Source organism: Cynocephalus volans, chromosome 9 (assembly GCF_027409185.1).
Source record: "Cynocephalus volans isolate mCynVol1 chromosome 9, mCynVol1.pri, whole genome shotgun sequence".
In the NCBI taxonomy this organism is placed as follows: Eukaryota; Metazoa; Chordata; class Mammalia; order Dermoptera; family Cynocephalidae; genus Cynocephalus; species Cynocephalus volans.
The window spans coordinates 61,283,963-61,296,737 of record NC_084468.1 but is presented as its reverse complement, the minus strand read 5'-3'; the positions used below and the strand labels follow the sequence as shown (position 1 = coordinate 61,296,737).

General features: G+C 37.1%; 1 protein-coding gene across 1 annotated transcript in view; it reads left to right on the top strand.

The window, feature by feature from the left end:
* Positions 1-12,677: 12,677 nt before the first annotated feature.
* The window catches only part of GC (GC vitamin D binding protein), a 50,237-nt gene continuing 50,139 nt past the window's right edge, over positions 12,678-12,775 (top strand). The window contains exon 1 of the mRNA XM_063107450.1: positions 12,678-12,739. Within this exon, the coding sequence (XP_062963520.1) occupies positions 12,678-12,739 (62 nt within the window). The remainder of the gene's footprint in view (positions 12,740-12,775) is intronic.

Below are 12,775 nucleotides of genomic sequence, written 5' to 3'. Positions count from 1 at the left end.
TGCAATTAGAAAATTTTTCTGGCTTCTTTGAGTTGCAAATCTTCTCCCAACCTCTTGCCAGTTTTATAACCCAAGATGTCTTTTTCAAGGATCATTGAAATACCATCTCTTTGAAAAGTAATAATCAACAAATATAGCTCCTTATCTCCCTGTCTTTGTGGTACCTTCATAGATGCCTAACTTAGATAAGTGCCAATTAGCAAACACAGATAACCTAATCACATTTACCAACCTTCCCCAAAGGTCCCCCAGTACTTTCCACTAGCTCACCACAAGACTTAAAAACCCTTCCACCTCTTGTTTCAGTGGACTCAAGTTCGGTATCTCTCCTCTACTGCATTAGGCTCTCTCCTCTATTGCAATAGTGCTGAACAAAGTCTCCCTTGCCTGTTTAATTCCATCCAGTGCAATTTCTCTTTAACATTCTTCATTAACAACCATTCTCCATACTTCAATAGCTTGAATAAAACCATCTCCTTAGTTGTCTGTTGTGTTTTGTCTTTTACAACGTAAAGGTCATCATTATGAAAAGAAATTTTTATTGTACGATATTGTAGATACAAATTTGAAGAGGCATAAGAAATGGAAGCAAATTTGCATTTATCCAAAATAAATATTAAAATTGTACCCCCCCCAAAAAAAAGAAAATCTAGAACATTTCTTTCTCTGGCCACCTTCTCTGAAGCTGAGTACTTTAACTGAAGCTGAGTACTTAAACTCTGTTGGGGTTTTAGATCTTCCTTCTACAAGGAAGTTTTGCAGAATTTAAATCAGTCACCAGTACTCCCAGATAAGTAGTAAAAGTAGAAACCTTTCTTCCTAGTAGTTTAGATGATAAAATTTGGCATAGATACTAAAAGTTCTAATAGCTCCATGTGCTGGGTAACATTTCTGTTCATATGTTAGAGATCCCCTTTAATTATTTATAACTTCCCTTCAGAGACGGAGGATAATGAAATCTTCCATACAATGTCAGGAATAAATGCAATCAAATTAGGCCATTATTAGACACACATTTTCCCTCTTAAAAAGACAAAACAAAATGAAGAGTGTTTTCTGTTAATAGCTATGTGGATTGAATTGGCTTCCTCTTAGCCACACTTAATTAAAAAGAAAACTGTCCCCTGTACAATCTGTTGAAAGGTTAACAGATTTTCCCATCAGCATTTTAATAAATAAATTGTCAATGAAGTGCCTATTGACCGTCCTCCTTCTATCATCTTAACTTTATATTGAAAGACATTTGAGGGAAAAAAAATAGCTGCCATTTACTTTTAGGCATTTATAACATTTTCCACTAGACTAGAAACTAGTAACCACACACTCTAGCAATGAACAGAACAGAAAAAGGATCAGTTTTATGATCCTTTAGTTTAGTCAGATAACAGTTCATAATATTGACAACTCAACATCAGCCCTCTATTTAACTGAACTTGTCTCGTGTTTTTAATTTCCCTTGTGCAAATTTCCCTTCTGCAATTCTGACACTTCTTATCTGTGCCAAAAGTTAATGCTCAGAAGAAGTAAGGATATCTTAAAATCCAACTTTCTGAACTCAGAGATTATTGTTTTCTAAATGACCCTATTTTTATTTTTCCAAAGATTTTAACTTATGTGCCTTATTTTTCTGGCTTGTCTCCCTTTATATCCTCAATAGAGAGTACAAAAGAGTAGACTCCAACATTTTGGCCAGCTCAGCTACTTGAATTTTTATTATATCTGTGACATAAAGACATTACAAAAGACCAGATTTGATGGGAAGATTATGAAGTTTGCTTTGATAAGTTGTGTTTGAGTTTCCTTTGATAAATTCAGCTACATTTATCAGGCAATTTTGTTATAGGGCATAATCAACTTCTAGCTGAGGCTCCCCAAAATTGATACCAAACTCACAGGTCCGGCTGCCTGCCCCCAGGCAAAAGAAGACCACTCAAAAGTCAAATGTTCGTGAGAATGGAAGTCAGCTTTTATTCAGGAATACCAGTGACCTGAGGAGAGATATTAGGCTAACCCATCTCTCCAGTAAACCTGAAAAAGAATGTCCAGGCTAAAGCCATCTCAAAGACTGAGGGTTACTGAGCAGTTTTTAAAAAGGGTAAAGAGGGAATGGAATGTGGGAAATGAAAAGCAGTAGGGAGGGGCAGGTGAGCAGCGAGGGCTTCAGAATGCAAGGTCTCAGGTACAAAGTCTTACCGAGACTCCCTCTGGTTTCTACTCCCATCCTTATCTCAGGGTCTGGGTAGTATGTGCAAGTCTGCAGCTTTGGGTTGGCTGGAAAAAAAACTTTACATTCATGTAAATAATGTCATCTTGCCCCATAACCAAGGTTCAAAATATCAAATAACCATGGGAAAAGAGGGAATTCAGAGAAATACATGCCAAGAAAAAAACTCTGTCTTTTTAAAATCTTTTAGCAGAGACCATTTGGTTTTAGGTCCCAACATGGCTTCAGTCCTGCTCACTCCAACAATTGTTTATATCAGGAAAAGTTGGTTGAGTAGAGGGCCTTGGGTGCTAGGTGTGCACTTGTCTGTCTTCTGCATATTGATAAAAGAAACATGGGCATGAATGAAGCCACTCAGGGTCATAATCTAGAGTTGAATACAAGGGGCCAGGACTGAGGTTTAAGAATTTCAATATTTAGTGGCCTGATGGAGGAGGATAAGCCTGCCAAAGAGATAGCAAAGAATCTGTTACAGCAACAGATAAAAATAAGGAGTGTAGCACTATGAAAATAAGTTAAGAAAAGTATCTTGGGAAGAAGAGAGTAGGTAGCCAAAAGAGTCCAATGGTAACATGAGCAGTGAAAAATGTCTGTTAATTTTAGAAACAAGTAAAACATTGGTTGGGAGAGAGTGGGGGGTAATGAAATGGATACACCAAGTACAGACATTCCTTGGAAGAAATTTGACTCTCTGAGAAAAGAAGAGCAGGTAACAAACAATTGATGAACCATGAGAGGCTGGCTGAAGTTGTGTTTTGTTTTGTTTTTAATGGAAGATACTTGATCATGTACAATGCCACAGGAATAAACACAGTTGAGGACGTGAGAATGAATGTATAAGAAAGGATGAATGTAAATGCTCTACAAATTCTGAGAGTACAGAGAAAGAATCCAGGTAAAAGAGATCATCCTCTAAAAAGTGGACTAAACAACGTAAGCAAATGATATTTTCCACATAATGCCTACCACATTGAATGGTATCTATTTTATCAAGGAGGATACTTTTGGTTGCAATTAACCAAAAACTCAACTTAAATTGGTTTAAACAACAAAAGAAATTTATTACTACATGTAACTAAAAATACACAGTAAACAGGCTTTAAGTATGTTTTTAAACCAGGGTTCCAAATCCATTTTCTCTAATGTTGTTGGCTCTTCCCATAACCAAATATAAGCTTCATGATAAGAAAAGCTGAAATACTTCCAGGTCTGTCATTCATAAACCATCTTTTAGGGATATCTCTCTAATTAGGGCCCTCACTCTGATTTGTTCAACTTAGGTTACATATCTTCTCCTGAAACAATTACTGTAGGCAGGAAATTTTTTAAAACTATGGAAAGGCAGGAGGATTAATTATGCTGATAGGTTATTTCCAGATGAGATTTTCTGGACATGGGACCAATCTCACCTGAAGATAATGGTTGCTGCACAATGGGGGGCTGGGGGAGGAGGGGAGGGAATGAAAGCCAATAAGAAAACCAAAACTGCCTACTGCATATGGAACTATCATGATGGTACCAATTTGTGGTTTCTCAAAATAGTGGTATATCATCAAACTTCTTGCTTTCCCTCCCCATTTCTCCCTTTTCTCTCCTTTCTCCCTTTAGGACAACTTTTTTAGAAAAAGAACCTCTTCTCAGTTGATTGGGATGACTAGAGGCTGGTAATGAAGAGGAGCTGAAGTTTTCCATACCAGGAATTATCACAGCTAATGGAGCTGATGGCTGGGGGCAGCTTTACAAAGAGTGTTATTAAAAACCAAAGTTAGTATTTGCTACTTAAAATTTGACCAGAAAATCTCATAGAAATGTAACACAATGAAGAAACTGAATAGATTTTTCTTTTGTTTTTTTCCTTTAAACTTGGTAATAATCAAATCCCTGGGCAGTCAATTGAGTTCTTGTTGTTCTAAGCAGGATGTATTAGCTCCTGTAACGGTTAGTTACTGTTACAAGGATTCATGAGAAATTAAACAGAAGTGAGGAAGACGGAAGCAAGTTGTAATAGGGTACGATCTGCATTGATTACACAGAGTAAATACTATCATTTTTGTCCTTGTTTAATAGTTATGCTGGGTGCTGCTATTGTTTTCTTATTGTACCCAATTTTGAGTCTTTTTCAAAAATACCTTGAGACTTTAAGATTGAAAAGGGGTTTTCATATGTTCCTTGAATATGATCAATCATTTTATTTATCCTTCTGTCATGAACACTTCTTCAAGCCATAAGGACTTATGAATATTTTAGAACAGCAACATTTCAATTCCTGTCTATATTTGGACATTGTTTATTGCTGTTCTTCCTTCATCTTTTCTCTGCATGGACACCAGTTTTCTATTTTTCCCACCCTAGCTGAGTGTTTCTCAACTCTGCTTCATATTAGACTCACATGGGGACTTTTAATCAAAAGAAAGAGAGGGGAGGGAATAGGAGGTGAGGAGATGGGACCAAAAAGAAAACACCAGTACCTGAGCTCTACCCCTGAAGTGACTGATTTACTCATCTGGGGTGAGGCACAGGCATGATTGATTCTACTATGCAGTCAGCACTGATCATCGCTGCCATGGTTCTCAAAAGACTCTGGTCGTGCATTGTATTTTTAGACTTTGGGCTGTGGCAGGTCATTTTTATTCACCTTTGATCTTACTGCTCTCACATACAGACAACCTCTTCAAATACATCCTTACAGAAGAATAATCCTCAGATCCTCACCCATGTTCTCACTTGGTTCCAGAGCCTGTTACTAAGTAATATTTAGGAATAGAGTTATGCAAGCTGGCTGTGACATTCATGTTCACAAATAATAAATATATCCAATAATAATGCATCTTTCCTGCAATAGTGGTACTTTTATTGCTCACTGTATAATTATCACAGATAAGAAATAGTAATTCTATACTTGATCCTCATATTTAAATTTTACTTTTCTTCCTGGAAAATGAAAGGAGATAATATAAAATAAAAACCAAAAAATTCTAAAGAAATAAGAAGGCTTTACGTCTCTTTCTTTAGGTACAAATATGGTACCACAGATAGATCAAATACATTAGTATTAGACATTAAAGTCTATTCCTAATAATCAAGAATTTTAATAAATTTTAAGAAGTGCTAGGAAGGCAGAAGCCAAAATGTATAAATAAAAAAGATACATTGACTTTAATATTGTTAATATGGGATTCAGACAGAAACAAGCTACTATTGCTTCATGTGACCTATTGCCTTGGCCTATGGAAACCTCAAAATCCACACAACTTCATCTCAGAATGAATGAACTAACTGTAGAGTGATGAAAGTCACACTCCTTGAAGGTGGTGATTGTTAGAGACTTCTTTTGAATACAGTATTTTGGTTCATGTACACAGTGTTGGGTACATGATAAATATTCAATTTTTGCTCAGTGTCAGTTTGCACACTGACAGGTCCACGGTTCAAATGAGATGTTATTCTGTTTGCCTTTAGGTACTGTAAGAGCAAATACAAATTAAGAATAAAAGGCTTCATTCTCCCTGTTGAAAATAAAAGAACAGACCCCCTCCCACTCTTTTCTTAGAACATTTACTTTAGAAAATTTGTAATAGTAAGTTCTGTCTCTTTGAAATGTATATAAATCTTTTAAAAAGTTAAGTTAGCCTTTTGCCAGCTTTACAACTCAGAAATGTATTTTTCAAGAACCTGGGAACCATCTCTTTAAATATAATCATCAAAATAGATAGCACTCCTATCTCACAGTTTCTGTGAGAGGGTATAACCATAACTTCACTGGATATCTTGCTCCAAAACTACCTCCTATCATAAAAAATACGAGAAGTTTATTTTTTCCTTTAGATAAAACCAATAAGCTGACATAGATGGTCACCCCAATTACTAGGTAAAGTTAAGATGAACTATGTGTGATAAATGGTACCATTTCTTTGGACTAGTTCTTGCTTATTTGGAGAACATATATGTAATGGCTATATCTACTCGGCTATGTACATAAGAGGCTGAGATTTCTTTATGTCTTTTCAGTCACTTCAGTGGGTTGTCTGTTGTGTATCACATTCTGGTACAATGCTTATTCAATAATGAAATTGTTTTCTTTCTCTTCTATCTTTGTGGAGAAGTTTTCTGGGTTGGGAGGAGATTTTTTAAATTATGTTTCTCCAACAGTACCCAAATGAGTTGTCATTGTGCCTTTTGTACCCAGGCATAGTGAGGGGAACTTCCTTGCGAGTAACATCTTCATTTCAAGATCTTGTGCTGAGTCTCTGGCTCTCATTAGAGGCCTGCCTGGTAACTAAAATTATGCCTTCAATTGGTGTTGATTTCAGCTGCTCCTTGATTGAGTTAACATTCTGAGCTCTCAACCCTTCATCTGGTAAACTTAGGTTACCATGGGAAATAATTCAGTCTTTCACTTACTTTTTAAACAAGTTTGGCATTTATTGAACATAAACACTCTAGACAATTTTCCAGGTACTAGAGATAAAATAGTAAATAAAGCAAAGGCTTTGTGTTCAAGAAGTTTGTATTCTCCTAAGGAGTGGAAGGCAATAAAAAATTAATAAAGTGCCCCATTTTTCACATTTTAACATTTATAAAATTGGGATAGCATGGCTGTAATAATCCTGATTATTAGCCAGGCAGCAGGTAGAAAATAGTGTCCTTGCCTGCATACATGCTAACTTCATCAAATCTGTTCATACTGCTGTTATACCAATTGAGTCATGTGTATTGCTAACATTATATATGTTAAGTTTAATTACTATATAAAGTGTCTTTTTAAAGATTATACTTGAATTGTCTTTGAAATGAGAAGTTACTGCATCGGCCAAAAACCATGGTTGAAACAAAGCAGTAGGGAATAAATTTGCAGTTGTGAAGAAAATATTTATCATTGTTAAGTATAACCATAATTTAATATTTTGTTCTATCTAAGCAACAATCAAGTATTTTATGAACCCCAAGAAAGGAAAATGACCTCCTTCACAGTTTAACATGGCCATGAGATTAAGCTCCAGCAGCTGATGGCTTGGACGCAGAACTATCCTTCGGGAATGTCTAAAACCTTCTTTAAGGGACAGCAGCTCATACCTTTTCCTGTGTCCCTTCATTCTTCTTGCTATCAGGAACATAGGATGCCACCTTGGATTATGAAGGGAGGCCACACACAGCAGAATAGCAAGATAGAAGGAATCCAAACCCTGATACCACGAAGCCATTGACTACCTACCAGATATTAAAGTGAGAGAAATAAACGTCTATCTAGTTTAAGCCACTGTTAGTTGGAGTTTTCTGTCAATTGCTGCTGAACCTAATCCTAACCAGAATGGAAAGATAAACTGAGAAAATAGTATGTGCAAACATCCTGAAACAGTGTTTCCAGAATCAAAAGACCAGTGCAGCTGAAAAGTGGCAAGAAAGAGAAGCATGCTACAAGATGACACTGGGGATTATAAGCAGAGTCCAGCACCACAGTAACAGGATGGCAGTGGGAAGTCCCTGTAGGATTAGGAAAGGGATAGAATCCAATGCACTTTCTAAAACTTTTCTCTGGGTGTCCTGTGGGAAATAGAAAGAAGGGCAAGAGATTATACAAGAGTACTTCAAAAAGTTCATGGAAAATGGAATTAAAAGGTAATACAATCTTTCCATGAACTTTTTGAAGATCCCTCATACAGGGAATCCTTTAGGAGGCAATTGTAGTAATCAAAGTATGAAATGACTAGGCCCAGATTAAGGTGGTGGCAAAGGATATCGAGGGGAGTAAATGGATTAGAGACGGGCAAGTTTCCTATCCTCTCAGAGCCTCAGTTTTCTCTTCTGTAAGACTAGAATATTAATACACTGTTTCTCTTAACAGTTCTGTGAGGAATAAATGAGATAATTAACGTAAAGTGATTATAAGCATCCTTGGCACAGAGCAAAAGATGAATAAAAGTTAGTTACTTCCATTATTATTATAATGACCTTGGAAGTAGAAATTACAGGAGTTGCCTATGTCTTTTATTAATTATATAATCTACTATATGCTGGGCACTATTATCATCAGATGCTGTGCCAAATCTGATCGATTAGCTAGAGTCTAGTAGAGTTAAGCCCATTTGTTTTAGTGTATAATAGCTTCAGAGTTCATATTCAGCCTTTTATTGAAATGTTTACTATTTTTTTTTTCAAATATAGCAGGCATTAAATTTATCCTTCAACTCTCAGAGACAAGAGCTGATATATTTCTTTATTTCTCTAAATCTAATTAAATCTGTTCTGAATCTCTACACTATTGAGCAGCAAGAAATTCAATGTCATTTTCTTTTCAGATTCTCCTCTATGGTTATTTAAGAGCTCTTGGATTTTATTTACTCTAAAAGATTCATAAGGACCTCTCATCAGCCCACACTTGATAAGCCCCGTGTTCACTATAAAGCAGGGAACACTGCTGTCTTATCAGGCATTTCGGATACAGTGATCATTGCCAAGTAGGGGATTCAGGTGCCTGGTAAGCAGCTTTCAATCCTATCTGAGGTTTTGCTGTCTCCCTGGGGTACTTAATAGAAGCAGACCTTTCTGAGTTTACGAGGGTTCCCCCTCATAAAAATATCTATTGACATTCCTTTATATCTCCTCTATTATAAGCCCAGAAATTATTTCCTCCACCTCCTCCTCCTGACTTCTCAAAATACATTACTTTTCTGTTTTTCTTACATTTAGCTTGTGTGTAAAGAGAATAAACAGTTTTTAAGTTTCCTGGGGACTTAGGACAATGAGAAGAAAGAAGGAAGTAGGGGTGGGAAGTGAGAACTCGTTGGCCATTTGCCATATGACAAATGGCTTCATCTATGTGTTTATGGACTTGATGAACTGGGAGTGAAGGTTCCAGCAAGACTTTGGTCCTTTTATTCCCAGGAGATCATTTATGTAGGGAATACCAAAGAGAGAGGAGGAAAGTATACGAGGTAGTCTCCAGTCCTTATATCTTGCATTATATTATGGGAATATCTCCATGCTTGCTCCCTTGTCAGATATCTTACCAAACACGTGAAGCTCACCTGTAACATCCCAGGTAAGAAAAAACAAAAGCAGCAGAAGTCAATCCTGCCAGTGTGGGTATAAGAGGAAGACTGTTCACTTCTTGACAAGATGCACAGACCAAACCATGTCCAGAAAGTCTGATGAAATACAAAACCTTTTACTTCCATTTTTTTTCTGCTGAAACAGGTGGAAAGGGATAAGACTTTCCAATTATGCTGAATGCATTGAAACAATTTGAACAAAGAGTTTACAACAGAGCCCTGAGTACTCGGTGGGAGTAGTGTTGGATAATTATGTAATGCTATCTTGAATGGAAAGTAAAAGCACTGTTTCACACCCATATGACAGATATCTGGCTCTTAGAGCTTTGAACCCTCTAAAAAAATATAGACTGTGCCTCATGAAAACAACAAGTAGAAGAAAGTTTCCCCTGATATTTTATTTGGCTAAGTATTCTCCTAAAATATGCATCCATTTTTAAACCCCACAAACCAGTTAATGCAGAGAGACTTTTAATGGTTCTTATCAAGCCTTCTCTCTTCCTTGCCTCCCACTCACTAAGACCCCAACAGCCATCCGGCTCCACAAAAGTAAACAACAGTTTAATCCTCCTTAATGGGCATAAACTGCAAAGCTTTTTACTTTCCTGCAGGAGCAGGAGAGGAAGGTATAAGAACAGCTTAGATCATGTCTCAGTTCTATAAACAACCTATATGTCTATCAACAGGAGAATGAATTTAGAAAAGTACAGCATATCCATGCAATTAAATATTACATACCTGTGAAAATGAATGAAGTAGAATATCTCGAAAACATTATTTCCAGGGAAGAAACAGCAAGTTGCAAACAGTAGCATGTAATGTTGATAGCATTGTATGTAAAGCATAGAAGCATGCAAAACAATATTAAATGTTGTTTCATGAATCACTCATTTAGAATAAAAATATTAATACATTCATTGGAGTGAAAAGAAAAGCAAAAAAAAAAAAAATAGGCTATTGTTTACCTCAGGGAAGGAGGTTGGAGAATGTGATTAGATTAGGAGAAGTGCTTCAATTGTATTTTTATGTGACATATATGTGGATTTTAATTACATTATTTTCTGTACCTTTTCAACATATTTGTAATAACTCATAATAGAGGGGAAAATTAAAGAAACAAAAGTACAGCTAGGGAGGAAGAATAATATTTAGTGTTCTACAGCACTGTAGGGTGACTATAATTAACAACAATTTACTGTATACTTTGAATTAGCTAGAAGACAGAATTTTGAATGTTTCCAACACACAAAAGAAGATTAATGTTTGAGGTAGTGGAAAAAAATCCGTAGTTACTAGGTTTTCAGGAGAGAACGGAGGGAAGGAGAAAGAGATGAATAGGTGGAGCACAGAGGATGTTTAGGATGTTAATTTTGTATGCTACCATGATGGTAAATACATGACATGCATTTGGCAAAACCCATAGAATGGTACAACATGAAGAGAGAACCTTAATATATAAAATTGAGTAATGATATATCAAATTGGTGCCTAACTGTTACAAATGTACCCCACTAATGTAACATGTTAATACTAGGAGAAACTCTGTGTGTGTGTTGGGGATGGGGTATGGAAACTACTTGTATATGTATTTTCTGCTCAATTTCTCTGTAAACCTACAACTGCTGTAAAAATAAAGTCTATTACTTAGAAAAAAAAAATTATACCTATATTTCCTAGAGGTGGAGATAAGGATGGAGAAAGAACTGCTATGGGTTAAATGTGTCCCCCAAAAGTTCATGTATTGGAAACTTGATCTCCAGTGTAACAGTGGTAAGAGGGTGGGAAACCCAATTATGGTATTTGAAAGGTGGGGCCTTTAGGTAGTGATTAGATCTGAGGACCCTGCCCTAGTAAATGGATTGATTAATTTATGAAGTAATGGGTGGATGGTTTAATGGTTGGTCATGGGTGTGGTTATGATTGCTTTAGAAGGAGAGTTAGTGAGAAGGTTAACTGTCTCTTGCTCAGCCCATCTCATCATGCGAAAGCCTGCTATATTAGTCCATTTCTTTTGCTTATAACAAAATACATGGTCTTATGTATGTTATAAAGAAATCAAAGTTTACTGCTTACAGTTTTAGAGGCTGAGAAGACCAAAAGTCTAGGAAACACATCTGGTGAGAGTCTTTGGCAGTGGCTTTACAGCAATGCAGGGGTCTGACATGGCAGAAAATAGCAGAGCAGAGAGACACTCTCACGTACTCTCCTTTTAAAGCCCTCAGAACCACGCTCCTGACCACCATTATTAATTTATTTACTATGGCATGGTCCTACAGTCCAATCACCTCTTCAAGGCCCCACTTTTCAATCATCACATAGGATTTCACACCCTCCCAAAAGTCACAGTGGGGACAAGTTTCTAACACATAAAACTTGGGGGAACAATTCAAACTTCAGTGAGTTTGGGGGGCATTCAATTCATTGCACCTGCATTGCTGTGAAGAGTCGCCACCACCAAGAAAGCCTTCATCAAATGTGCTCCCTGGACTGTGGGGAAATATTTAAGAAATAAATTAATTTCTTCACAAATTACCCAGTTTGAGGCATTATGATTAGCAACAGAAATGGGCTAATACAGAAAACTGGTACCAAGAAGTAAGGTGTTGCTTATAATGAACACCTGAAAATGTGGAAGCAGCTTTGGAACTAGGTGATGGACAGAGGCTGGAAGAATTTGGAGGTGCAGGTTAGAGAAAGCCTAGATTCTGGTGAGGGCTTAGAAGACAAGATGATTGGGAAAAGTTTGAAAGATCTTAGAGACTGGTTCAGTCATGATGATCAGAGTGCTGATAGAAATATGGACAGTAAAGGCCATTCTGAGGAGGACTCAGATGGAGAAAAAGAAGAGCTATTGGGAACTAGAACAAGGGTCACCCTTGTTATAGAGTTGCAAAAATTGTGAGTGCATTCTGTTCATGCCCCAAAGTATTATGGACTGTGGAACTTAAAAGTGATGAACCAGGGTATTTAGTGGAAAAAAATTTTAAGCAAAAAAGCATTCAAGCAGCCACATGGATACTTCTTGCAGCCTATGCTGATTTATGACAGCAAAGGCATGACGTAAAGGCAGAATTTATAATTAAAAGGGAAGCAGAAGGTAAAAAATTGGAAAACTCTCAGCCTGGCCATGTAAGAATGCAAAGGTGTCTTTCAGAAAGGAAACAAAGGGTATAGCCCAGTGACCTTCTGCTAAGAAGATTAGTGCAGAAGAAAGGGATCATGAAGAGAATGGAAGAAAGACCACAATGGCATTTCAGAGATCTTTGAGGCTGCCCCTCCCATCACAGACCCAGAGGCCTAAGGAGACATAACGGTTTTAGAGAACAGACCCAGGGAGTCCTTCATGGGTTCAATGCCCAGGGCCACCTCAGGATGCTGCTTATCACACATGGACTCCTCCAGCCATGGCTAAATTGGCCCCGGGTGTGGGAAGATTCAAGCCAAAAGCCTTCTCAGTGTCCGCATGGTATGTCTGCAGTCACACAGAATACCAGAGCTATGG